This window comes from Tubulanus polymorphus, chromosome 1 (assembly GCF_964204645.1).
Source record: "Tubulanus polymorphus chromosome 1, tnTubPoly1.2, whole genome shotgun sequence".
NCBI classification, from domain to species: domain Eukaryota; kingdom Metazoa; phylum Nemertea; class Palaeonemertea; order Tubulaniformes; family Tubulanidae; genus Tubulanus; species Tubulanus polymorphus.
The window spans coordinates 9,590,471-9,603,418 of NC_134025.1; the positions used below are offsets into that span (position 1 = coordinate 9,590,471).

Sequence of the window (12,948 nt, forward strand, 5' to 3'; positions counted from 1 at the left end):
TCATTTTACGAAATGGTGCGATTAGACTGGTTGCCGCTCTCTACCTTCAGTTAAGGCGTTTTTATTTAAGCCACAGGGACCTGACAAAAACATTTTTGACCCCAGTATCCTAGGTACTATATATAAAAAAAACAAGCGAGCCAACTCTCCGTCAGATCGGTCGATAGGTATGTCACTTCAACAGTTCGTTATTGATAATCCAATCCGCTTCAAGTCAAGATTATTCTTACCGTACGTATTTTGTGACATTGCAAATTCTGTGACAACAGAATGATACTGATATCTCTAACTTAACTCGAATCACAAATACAAAAGTTTTTACCAGACCTAAACCCAATCTCAATTCCAATTGCATGCTCGCTCGTGTAGTTATTCATAAATTCCAGCTCTTTAAACCTCATCACTGTATCAGAATCTAGGAGTTTCACCGTTATTTGGAATCTCATTTCATGACGATTAGTGCTGGATTCGTTTAATCCCTTTGATTCGTGATTGACGATACTTTCTGAAATTAAATCAATATAGATATACTAACAATTAAACCTGGATTGACTTTTCAATTCATGTTTCATCCGTTTTTCAAACTTACCATGATACAACGACAATTCGCATTCTGTGCATGTTGAGCTCATTTAATTTAATACGTATAACTTCTAATTCTAAAGAAATCCTGAGATGTATCTCAGAAAATCTTCATCAGAACACAATTAATGACCTACAATAGACAATCAACGGAATATTTGTAAATAAGTATTCATTTACTGTTCACAAGTTTTAAAAGACTGAAGTGGAGTTAGGGAGCAGTTAGTTCGAGCAGAATGCCCTAGGTGGTGGAGTATTCACACATTTATTGAATGAATTGATGAACATTTTACTCAGTTCTAGTAAATAGTAATTGTCAATATGTGAGTTTAAGGGTTTTATTGCTCAAGTAACTTTTCATCGATCTTTCATTTTTGTAAAAAAATAGAATAAACATGTTTTCCTGAAGTTATGAGTCATTGATTTTTGTAGCTGTACAGTGATTTTGAGTTCGAACCTGGGATGCCCCTGTTCATCCTCTATTCAGCATCAGGACAACTTGGACACTGGATTTGAACCCGGGACATCCCCGCACATCCTCTATTCAGCATCAGTACCGCTCTGAGTCAGTTCTCAGTAATTACTTTTGTTAAGATGTCAACATTTTACCGTACGGTGCTGCCTCTATGCTCATCGTTAGCGGGATTTGTATACACTAACGTTAGTCAACTCTGGCAAGCTAAGGTCACTGAGTATTAAAGGCGAATTTATCGAAACGTACTCAGTTCCGGGTATGGTACCTGCCGAGTATAGGGTACTCAATTTCGAGTATCCTTCGTGGATAAATGAGTTACCAGCACACAAGCCGTGTCAAATATGGCCGAAGCGTTGGAGAAAAAGCCAGCCCTCGTGGTTTTGTTTTCAGATTTACTGAAACCGGTCGACTCGTGTATGTCGTCATTGAGCAATTATGATATGCTTTTGGATAGATCCATTAACGGACAGTCTAGGACTAGTGGAATACTAAACCACCTACCTAAGCACACAAAACTGAGGAAAATTCCTCGCACATCCGGTTTTGTGGAGGAGACCGTGCCACGGTTTAACACGCTTGAGTTCAAGATGCGATTCAGGTAGGATTTCGTTCTTCACAAAAATAGGTTTCCAAAAGTGATATGTGATTTTGATAAAATGATAGTGGTATTTTTATTTTTCAGGATGATGCCGACTGCTTTCGAAAAACTGATGGAAGATCTTGGTCCACGGATAAAGAATAAATATGAAAAACCAGATCAGATTATTCGTGTGGATAAACAAGCGCTAATATTCTTATACTTCGCAGCAACTCAAGTTCCACTCATCAGAGTTGCAGATGCATTTGCAGTATGTGAAGCCACCGTTTTCAACATAGTTGGTAGGTAATAGTTATATATAGTCCTCTGTTCATCTTGAGTTCAACCATGCCTATAACAAAATCATATCTAACACCGATCCCAATTAGTCCAAATGAGGTTGGAGGTTAGCTCGTCCAGTTTGCTTTATTCCAAAATTTGACCAAAAATATGCATTTTATTTCCAGGGCTCCTTTCACGAATACTTGTCGGAGAGATGATGCAAAACTACATCAAATGGCCGACAGGACACCGGATCCAAGAAGTTTGGGATGGTTTCGCAGCTGCTCAAGAATTCCCTAAAGTGATTGGGGCGGTAGACGGGACACATATCCCTATAAAGACGCCTATCAAAGATCAGGAAATTTACATAAACCGGAAAAAATGTCACAGTATTAACGTTTGCGCAATATGTGATCATCAATATATGTTCACGGATATTACTGTCGGATGGCCGGGATCTTGTCACGATTCGCGTGTGTTCAAAAACAGTAACCTTTATAGGGATATTCAAAGTGATGCTGCAATCAAACATGCCACTTTCCCTGATAATTCGCATTTGTTGGGAGACTCTGCCTATGAGCTGGACACTTTTTTAATGGTTCCATTCAAAGACAATGGCCATCTCACCAGAATGCAAAAAGACTTTAATTATAAGTTAAGTTCAACTAGAATGATGATTGAGAACACATTTGGCATTTTGAAAGGCCGTTTCCGGCGATTGAAGTATATAGACATGCATGATGAACGTCGATTACTCATGTTCATTACAAGCTGCTTTGTGCTTCATAATGTATGCATATTGCTATCTGACGATGCTAATGATTATTTGCATGAGGTTCAGTTATTAGCACAAGAGGAAAATCCTGATCAAGTCGGTGGTTTCCTAAATCCCACTGCCGTACAGAAGCGTTATGCGATAGCAACAATGTTGTCATTGTAAATATATACCGACTTAAAATAAAGTGTCACATATCAGTATTATCATTTCTTGTCATTTTAATTGCTGTTCGTCCCAGACTTGTCCAGCCCTTATGACTACAATGCCTGCTGCTTTGGGAATGAAGAGAGATGATTCACTTATGCTTCAGGAATGTTTCAATGTCCTCGGAATGTTTCAATGTCCTCTTCCGGTACTTTCTTGACGGGTAATGGCATAGACTTATCTGAGGTGACAGTACTTATACCAAGGATATGGAGATCTGAAATCCACTAACATAAGATTTTCAGATGATTCTCAGCATTTTATCATGCATGGATAGGCATTTTCTGTAAATTCATGTACTGTCAACCCCCAATATACCGCCCACGTCAGTGCAGAACGATTTTGGCGGTATAGAGAGTATGGCAGTATATTGGAGGTGTTTTACTATGTATTTGTATAGAGATGTGCATTGAGAAAACCTGGCGGTAGGCGGGGGTGGCGGTATATGGGAGGGCAGTATATCGGGGGTTGACTGTAGTAGGGAAAATACACTTTTTGACAAGGGCCTGTCATCAAATTATGTAACCGTATATAATGCATAAAAATGTAAACATAACGTTTTAGATACTTGAAGAATTAAAATTTATTCAGATCAGTACAATTTGAACTGATCCATAGAATTGTCAAACAAAAATTTAAAACTTAAAAACGTGACTTTACAGTACAACTATGTACGGCTTTTCAAATATTCAGTAATACTATGCATAAACTAGGGGTCCAGGGACACCATGCCCACTTGGGAAGTGGTTTCAAATGCTCAACAATCTAATTTCAATATTCAACGCCCCCTGGTGACCATATACAAAAACCAATGACCTTGAAACTCACCAAAATCATAGAACACGTTATGGGCTACAACTTTCCAATTGATTGTAGTAACACAATATGTTTCGGTATAAATATAATGTGGAAAAACTTTTTTCCACCTACGAATAAGTACTGATGAAACCAAGATGGCCGCCAATTGCGTCATAATTGGTTGATCAAAAATAACTGTCTCAGGTATAAAACATCCCTTTCCAAAGAATACCCATCACAAATTGCAATGAGAAATGGCAAACCAGTAGAAAGCTACATGACCCAGAATTCCGGCCAAAATTGACATTTTTGGGCACTAAAAAGGTCATAGGACGGCCATCTTGAGTCCGATCGACCAAATTTTTCTTATGCTGATGGGGGGGGGGATTCAAATATATCCGAAAGATCAAGGCGTCTTCAAATTTTTCCTCAAAAACTTAAAAATGTGTAAAAAGGGCCAATTTTGGCGAACAACAATGGCTATCAGTCGACCATCGTGATTCTGAAAGGGCCAGTTTTTGGGCTGAAGATGTGTCAAGGGTAGATACATGTGTAACCCAAATATCAAGACATAACCTTGAAGCGTCTTCAAAACTTCCCAAAATAACTGGATTCCGTCTACAAACGGACGAAAAGTGAACGCAATAGCCCGCTGGGACTAAAGTCCCAAGTGGGCTAAAAATACTACATGTATTGAGACAGATTACCCTTTGCTTAAAATAAAGCACTCGCAGTTCCATAGATATCCGCCATCTATCACAGTAAACCAAGCTAAGTTCCGAAATCGACTGATCTCAAATTTTTCTTCGCCTAATTAAGAATTACAGCAGTCTAGCACACAATGACTATGTAACTAAAGTCTCTTTTTGTCTTGGGATAATTTTCTAGGATATATCCGAAAAACTCGATGTTACACTGAAGTAAAGACATTGACATGACCAACTTGGCAAAATGAAACAAAAAATAACGAATTTTTATAGCCACATAATATAAAGCCACAATAGATGTATAGATCTTCAAACTCGATTGATTTCAGGCTCCGAATTGGATCCAGATCCACAGTTGATTCCGAGTCAAAGTTAATTCATTTTCAACGAGAAAATCGTGTAATTGAGGGTCAAATTCAATTTTGAAATACCAGGACTGGTCCAAGTGACAAACTTACTACATGTCGCCTCTATGTTTGTCATCTGATGAAGAGCTTTGGACCCTGAAATCGATCGCGTGGCTTTAAAAACTCTGCCTTAATTATAGAAATCAAATTTTTTCGAGTAGTTTCTCAAAAACAGATATCTTCTTCCTTTCCACCTCTAACTTCTCGTTCTCCAAAGTCATAATCTCTTTATGATTGGCCTGAATAGTTTCCATTAATTTTACTGAGTCCTCTTTACGAGACTCTTCTTGCTTTTCCATCAACTCCATAAATGTATCAGATTTTGCACTAGTGGAACCACGGGACTTTCGTAGTTTCTTAGCAGGTGGAAAAGAAATTGGTTCAAATGGGTCAACATCCATCTCGGCATTGCTGGCAGAATCCGTGGTGGTACTAGATGACTCCATATTGGTGCTTGCGATAACAAAGTTTGGACGGACATTGGGTTTACAACCGAGATACGCATCCAACTCATCATAGAATATACATGTTTTTGGTTCTACACCTGTCTTGTTGTTATGGTCGACAGTTTTTCGGTACTTCTTCATGAGGTTATTCCATTTATTCTTTATCTGATCAGCCGTGAAATCAAATCCTGCATCTAACATATCATGAGCTATTTGTTTCCATATAGTGGCTTTTTTTATTTTTGGATCAGAGAATTTTTCAGCATAGTCCTTATGTAAATCGATGAGTTTTAGAACTGCAGCCCGCGGCATGAAGCTATCATCGCCTGGAATATCAAAAAGCAGTAATATTATAATCAAGGAATTTTCTGAAAAAGGTTGGGTGTTTAACATAACACCATTAAATTCAGGCTACAACTTACCAGACTGCGAGGACTGCTGTAGGGAGGTCGAGGACTGCTGCAAGGAGGTCGAGGACCGCTGTAGGGAGGTCGAGGACTGCTGCAAGGTGGTCGAGGACTGCTGTAGGGAGGTCGAGGACTGCTGCACGGAAGTCGAGGACTGCTGCACGGAGGTTGTGGCTGCAGGGCGTCGTGAAGCTGTCGGCAATTGCTCTCTATAACTTGTCAGTAAAGACTGCAACACGTTCACATCTAGAAAAAGACCATTAACAAAAAGTGAAGCCAAGTACATGATGATACCTAAAAATGAATAGGGCCTACAACTTTTTCTCCAAAATACAATTTTCAAAACAAAGTAAGTAAACACTTCTCTGACAAATCATGCCAATACTGACAATGCTTACAGATGAATAGTATGTAGAATACGTTTTTTCTTAGATTCATTTAAACCAAAAGTATTTAATTTGTTGATACCTACCACTGGCAATAGCCTTCATGTACGTTTCGTGGTCCAAACTAAATGTAGCCATATCGCCATCTATATTCAATTTTAATCTGCAAAAGTACAAAAAATGTAGGGAATCAGGCATCAATGGAATGATTTTGAGCAGTGGCGGCAATATGATTTGACTTCTCACGGTCCAAATATTGCCAAACTCACTGTTCATATTCAGTTATGCCTCCCCAACAGCACGAGCGAATTAACCCAGACTAATTCATTATTACAGTTTCCATGTTCAAAGTCATTGTACCTAGCTCCTGGATGATTAAGACAGGTACTTTGCTATCTATCAACGTTTCTACAAGATAATACTTTCTTCTGTTGCCTTAATAATTTTTTTTTCACGCAGAAAACCACTGAATTTTAGAACTTACTCATACGAATTCACATGGTCTGCGTTGTTAGCCGCCATTTTGTTCTTCCGGGTATACTCAGGGTTACCATGCTCTTGAGCATGGTAAGGCAAGTATAGTACTTAAATTTGAGTACACCTTGGATAAATGTGCCGAGTACCATACTCGAAAACGAGTACATTTGTCGATAAATGCGCAGTTGGGGTACTCAGAACTGAGTACGTTTCGATAAATTCGCCTTAACTGGACAGCACGTCGATTGCCAGAGTTGACTAACGTTAGTGTATGAAAATCCCGCTAACGATGAGCATAGCGGCAGCACTGTACGGTCGGGACACCCCTGTACATCCTTTATTCAGCATCAGGACAACTCTGAATCAGTATCAGTAATTACTGGGTTCGAACCCGGTACACCCCTGTTCATCCTTTATCCACCGGGACCACTCTGAATCACAGTAATTGATGGTTTGAACCCGGGACATCCCTGTACACCCTCTATTCAGCATCAGGACCGCTCTGAATCAGTATCAGTAATTACTGGGTTTGAACCCGGGACACCCCTGTTCATCCTTTATCCATCAGGACCACTCTAAATCACAGTAATTGATGGGTTCGAACCCGGGACACCCCTGTACATCCTCTATTCAGCATCAGGACCACTCTGAATCAGTATCATTAATTACTGATTATCATTAAGTTAACTATTCAGGACTCTGCTTCTGTATATAAAAATCAAACCGATCATCAGTGGGAATATCAAATTAGCGGGTGGTGAAATACCGTCTCAAAATATTGACGAAGGGCACTTAAATTTTAGACCGTACAAACAACGTATTGGGCAATACGGTCTGGATCCGCCCCTGATGGCTATAGTGACAATCATAAAGATTGCTAATTTCGTAATTACTCTTCGGCAGCTCAACACTCGCTTCTAACCGGTCAACAAGTGTTAGTGTGTCTGGGTGGAAGTGGTAAGCTGTGTTGCCAATATTCGATTATCATGTTTTCCGGATATCCTCGTCTCCGCACAATGTTGGTGGGAATATTGGGTTGAAAAAAGAGGTGGATTGCAAGATAACAAAAACCACTGACTGGTGAACTAACAAAGTTCAGAGTAGCTAAACAGATAAAGAATTTCAATCATATTTATTCTCATACAGTGTACAACAATTATACAAAATGCCAGGTTTGTGCTCGAGGAATTATAATGTAAACACGTGGACTGTATTTCAAAAACAATCCAACCATGTACGTATAAACTATAAACTAGAGTTTATACATTCATGGTCCAACCATAGACTCTAAAACAGAAACGTCTATGGCCCACAACCATGGACTCTCGAGTCCATGGCTCCCCGCACTAAAACCAGAGATAAACCTGGCCAAATACTCTGGAAAGCGTAAGATTTAATGAATCAATCAGATTTACATTTTTACTCTTTAAAATTTGACCCGGCCGGCCATCTATCTACCAAGATATTACTTTAAAATCATGATCAAAGCTAACCATAACAGACCCGGCAGAAAGAAATTAACTGATTACAAATTTCATTGACTTATGAAATGACCCGACCGATCAGGAAAAACAAGGCATCATTTTTAGCCTTATAATAATGACTGATTATTCAATAATAAAATTACTAGCTTTTAATATCACATATCATGCAAGGTATTTCAAGGTTTTTATTCAAATTTCCACTGCAACTGACAATTTGACATTTTATGATGTCACCGGGCATAAATGACACTTGATTATTTCATGAAATATGAAGCACTCTATCATATCAACTATTCAGCAAATGACAATGTAAGAATGATTTCTGTTTATACAAAAAACTTCAAAACATATCTCCAGCATATAAACATTAAAGCTGGACATAAAACCACAAATTCATTCAAATAATCAATCTCTAATTTCATTTCATCAACATTATTTTTACAAGAAAACTGAAATTTTGCAAACTTTGCTTTGTATTCGAGGAATTATCAGTTCTTCGTTAACCAATGGGGGAACTGTATTCGAAAAAAAAACAGTTCAACATAAAAGCATTAAAATCAGAGATAAAACCTAAAGATTAACTCTGGAAAGCTTGAGATAAGCTAATCAATCTTTATTTTCATTTTCATTAAAATTATTTTCCAAGATGACTAGAGTTTTACAAGATAACTAGAGTTTTTCTAACTTTGCCTGAGATTTTCAAACATTATCAGTTCGCTTATTTAATACAACGTTATTTCAGGGAAAACATGACAATAATTTTACTATCGATAACTAATCACGTTTATAGCTGTTTAACATTCTTTCTGAAAAAGAGTAAAATGTATCTCCCAGATATTATCCCTAAAACAATTAACAGTAACAGCAGTGATAGGGTGTGATATATAGGTAAATGGACGCATGATCTTTCATCAGTTATTTGAAGCATTCTATCGAAATAGATATTCATTAGTGCGTTTGATTTAGTTAAGGTTTATGGTTATTTGTTTTGTTTATTACTGAGCCAATAGAATGCTTAAAACAACAACAGAAAGGATCTCAAGAGGTTGGGAAACACGGAGAAGGTTGTTCTATGTGAAGAACCTTTAATAATGAGATTAAGTTGATTAGAAAAATTCCTGATGATGAAGGCCCTAGAACTGAACTAATTGTTTGTTGGTTTTGTTTATTTTTTTATTACTTATAATTGTATTTATTTTGTTATGTATTTTTTATTTATTGTTTTTTTTTTATTTATTAACTTTTTAGAATTATTTTCTAAGTATTTGTACTATTTATTACTATTCACATCATCAGGAATTTTTTACCGGTGAAATTATGGCCTCACTTAAAAAAAAGTGCTACAAATTCACTGCTGCACCTAAATAATCGTTTATTAATAAACACCCTGATTTGAAGTTAAGCGATCATTGAAAGCCACTCAACATTATGATATGAGTGATGATTGAAGAATATTAAACAGCTATAAACACAATTAAAATGTTCAAAATTATTGCTGGACATTATTATTTATTCCTTTATATCACATTATTCCTAGCTTTACCCCTCTTAAATATACCTCAGTGGATACAATGTACTAAGATATAAGTTTTCATATACCAAACTATGATCTACATGGAAGCTCAATGCTAAAACTTTTGTGAAAATCGAGATATTCTACTCAGTCAAATCGCTTTTATGGGCATTCGAAAAAAATTATGGCATCAAAAAATACATCAACACTTTGGTATTTAAACTTATCATTTGTACACAGAACACTGCCTTACATTATATCCTATGTTTTTCTTAACTACGTGATGATATTCGAGGGCGTAGCCAGTCTATACTGAAGGGCCACTTTTTCGCCAAGGAATCATTTTCAAAACATCTTTATTCAAAGCCCATAAACTAATCAGGTATCAACTTCCTGTATTGCATTTAAAAGTTGCAACCATCTAACTGACTACGCTCTCCCTTTTGAATATTTAGGCTATGCAAATCATTTTCACTGTCAGGAAATATAAAATGAATCACTATTTCTAAGAGACCAAACTATGTCATTAATACAAATCATGCAAAGCTATGTATAACTAAGTATGAAGATTATCTGAACTATCCTATCAGGTGTATTTTAAACGATGTACGTCGAACCAAAATAAATCAATACTTTACATATTCTACTGACGTTGCTGCTCCTGAATAAGTGTTTATAAGATACACATTGTCTGTGCTGCTCCTGAATAATTGTTTATAAGATACACATTGTCTCTGCTGCTGCTCCTGAATAATTGTTTATAAGATACACATTGTCTGTGCTGCTCCTGAATAATTGTTTATAAGATACACATTGTCTCTGCTGCTGCTCCTGAATAATTGTTTATAAGAAACACATTGTCTCTGCTGCTCCTGAATAACCGTTCACAATATATTTACATTGTCTCTGCTGCTCCTGATTAATTTTCTATATATATAGCGGTAAGACAAGCATTGTCTCTGCTCCGCCTATTGAGGAAGAAATCCGTCATTGGGTGATAAACCGCTGCTGGCTGAATTTCTCATCTGGACTTCTAGGCCTATGCAGTTGAATTCAAGTTGGACTCTGAATAAAAGAAGATATCCTGTAATGACGAAATATTTCATTTAGAATTTATCGCAATAATTCCATCTATATTAAGTTACCTTTTATGATTGCCGGGTTCATCATCGGCGAGGGTCTCCTAAGTTGGTTATATAATTTTACATATTTTTTTGTCATTTTTTCCGTGTAAATAGTCCGAAAGTTTACAAGGTTGAAAATAATTTTGTCTAATTTTTTTGTCATTTTCTCAGTGTAAAATTTTTTCAAAATTGGAAATCGAAGTACAGATATAGTTGTGTGATCGGGGAACGATTTTACATAAATTTTGTTTTCTTTAAAACCAAGCACATAATTGGGAAATTCGGTGCCGGTTCATTCAATTAATCTTCCAACCAGTCTGAACCGGCAAGCTACTGTTTGGGGTCAATTAAGTTGACTGCCTATTTTAATACATCGAGATTTGGAATATCTATATTACAAGGTTGAAGATCATTTTTTACATTTTATGACTAGTTGATTTATAGTATAGCTGAAAAAAAGAGCAGAATCTTGTGAGCAGAAAATCCTTCGAATATCACTGATCATGATTAACGTTTCCAGCAATGTGGACCGGTAAGTAGATTTTGATAGTCAACTATCAAACAATATTTATATGAAATTCAATTCATATTCTAATTCATCCATATTCATTCTAGATATCTAAGCAACGGTTGATTACTATAGTTTAACAACAACTATAAATAAAAAATTAATTCGGCAAATTAATTCGGTATTAACGAAATCAAAATTGTGTGAGGTCTGAAATACATGACAAGCAAACCCGCTTTCAGGTTTAAAGTTTTTTACATCTAATTTGTGCTCTTTTAGATACAGATAAATAAATGTGCTCAGATACAGATGTATCAGCTACATTTTAAATGTCCGTGGACCTGAATTAAAAATAATTTTACATAGCATATTGAATTTTAACCTTAATCGTAGATATCTAAGTAATACGTTAATGAGTAATTCATCTTAGATTCTAATTGTCAGTTAAACAATATCTATTAGGCCTATGCGTCACTTGACACACAGTATGGTTTTTAGATACTATTTGAATCAGTTAGATTTTGGTAAAGATTTGGTTAGAACCTGGAAGAAAGAACGGATTAATAAACACGGAACAGTACAGGACAGCACGGAGACGAACAATAACACATAAAACATAAAGACGTCGTTCCTCAGGAAGCAGGAACAGCAGGAGCAGGAGCGGGAGCGGGAGCGGGAGCGGGAGCGGGAGCGCAGCGAAGATCGCCAGGAGGAGAATCCACGGTAGCATGTTCACAGTGTGAGTAAGCTGAGGTGAATGGCCTATGCTTGTGTACACCGTGGTCAGCCGGTGACGTATTCAATAGCGCGTATAAATGATATCAACAACTCTGAAAAACCGCAATTGTGTCTCTATTGTTGAATGGATTTACATTATGAAAGGTTCCAGCGCCGGTTTGAATACGCGCCAGTAGTAAGCTGAACAATATAGTGGAGGAACTTTGAAAGGCCATGAAATAAATTACTTGATTCCCAACCGCTACTTCCGAATTTATCAGTTTATAAGCCGCCGCCGTTTTTTTTTCTTAAATTCTAGAATAATTTATAAATTATACCGACCGATAGCACTTCAGTTAAAGATTCACACGAACACAGGTCTTCATATCATAGAAACCGCGTAAACATTTACTAATGAAATTAGTTTATTAGTCACAACTACGTTAGGCAGTTCATGTACCCCGAGATAACTAACTCACATCATGCACGAGGAACTCGGTCTATTTGAGTCATTGGGGGAAAACCCACTAATACCATGTATTCATGATTAATCATCATTCATACCGTTACCACAGAATCCCGTCAATATACAGATTTTCATCTAAAAAAAACTCCTTGATTCAATTGAGGGGAGACATATTAGGCTTTTTTAATTACTTGGAGCACCGATCCTCTGAAATTCTGCACATGTATTTCAATCATTTTTTGACGCCTTATAAAACGTTACCATTATGAAACCTTAACAATGCTAACCATTCAGCGTCATTTTACAAACACAACCGTAAATCGATGTGCAAAACAGGTTTATGTGTACACATACAAGCTATTTGGCAAAATATTATTGATAAAGATGTAGAATGGCTCCCTGTGATTATATAATGACCTCTATTTGAACGTCGGAATGTTATATTGCATTGAATATCATGAGAAGACGTATTGTAATAGTAAATGATGTATGATTATATCAGGAGCGGCAGGCATAAATAGAAATAATAAGTAAATCGGATTATTCGGTTAAATGGCGGATGTATACACGATTTGGAAGTCTGATATAAAAGTCAGACCCTGTCATGGGG

At 36.8% G+C, this 12,948-nt stretch overlaps 1 protein-coding gene and 1 long non-coding RNA gene across 4 annotated transcripts; both read right to left on the reverse strand.

The window, feature by feature from the left end:
- Positions 1-3,525: 3,525 nt before the first annotated feature.
- On the reverse strand, positions 3,526-6,722 carry LOC141914560 (uncharacterized). The gene is made up of 4 exons (XM_074805792.1): positions 6,534-6,722; positions 6,136-6,212; positions 5,679-5,909; positions 3,526-5,582 (listed from the first exon to the last, which is right to left on the reverse strand). The coding sequence occupies exons 1-4, from the start codon at positions 6,569-6,571 to the stop codon at positions 4,954-4,956; spliced, it is 975 nt and encodes a 324-aa protein (XP_074661893.1). The 5' UTR covers positions 6,572-6,722; the 3' UTR covers positions 3,526-4,953.
- Positions 6,723-7,649: 927 nt separating this feature from the next.
- On the reverse strand, positions 7,650-12,654 carry LOC141915280 (uncharacterized). Of its 3 annotated transcripts, none has more exons than XR_012620939.1 (3): positions 12,600-12,654; positions 10,669-11,096; positions 7,650-10,588 (listed from the first exon to the last, which is right to left on the reverse strand). It is a non-coding gene; the product is annotated as an uncharacterized LOC141915280 (long non-coding RNA). The 3 variants fall into 3 exon arrangements; XR_012620937.1 differs by having other exon boundaries at positions 12,530-12,642; XR_012620938.1 differs by lacking the exon at positions 12,600-12,654 and adding an exon at positions 12,215-12,329.
- Positions 12,655-12,948: the final 294 nt, after the last annotated feature.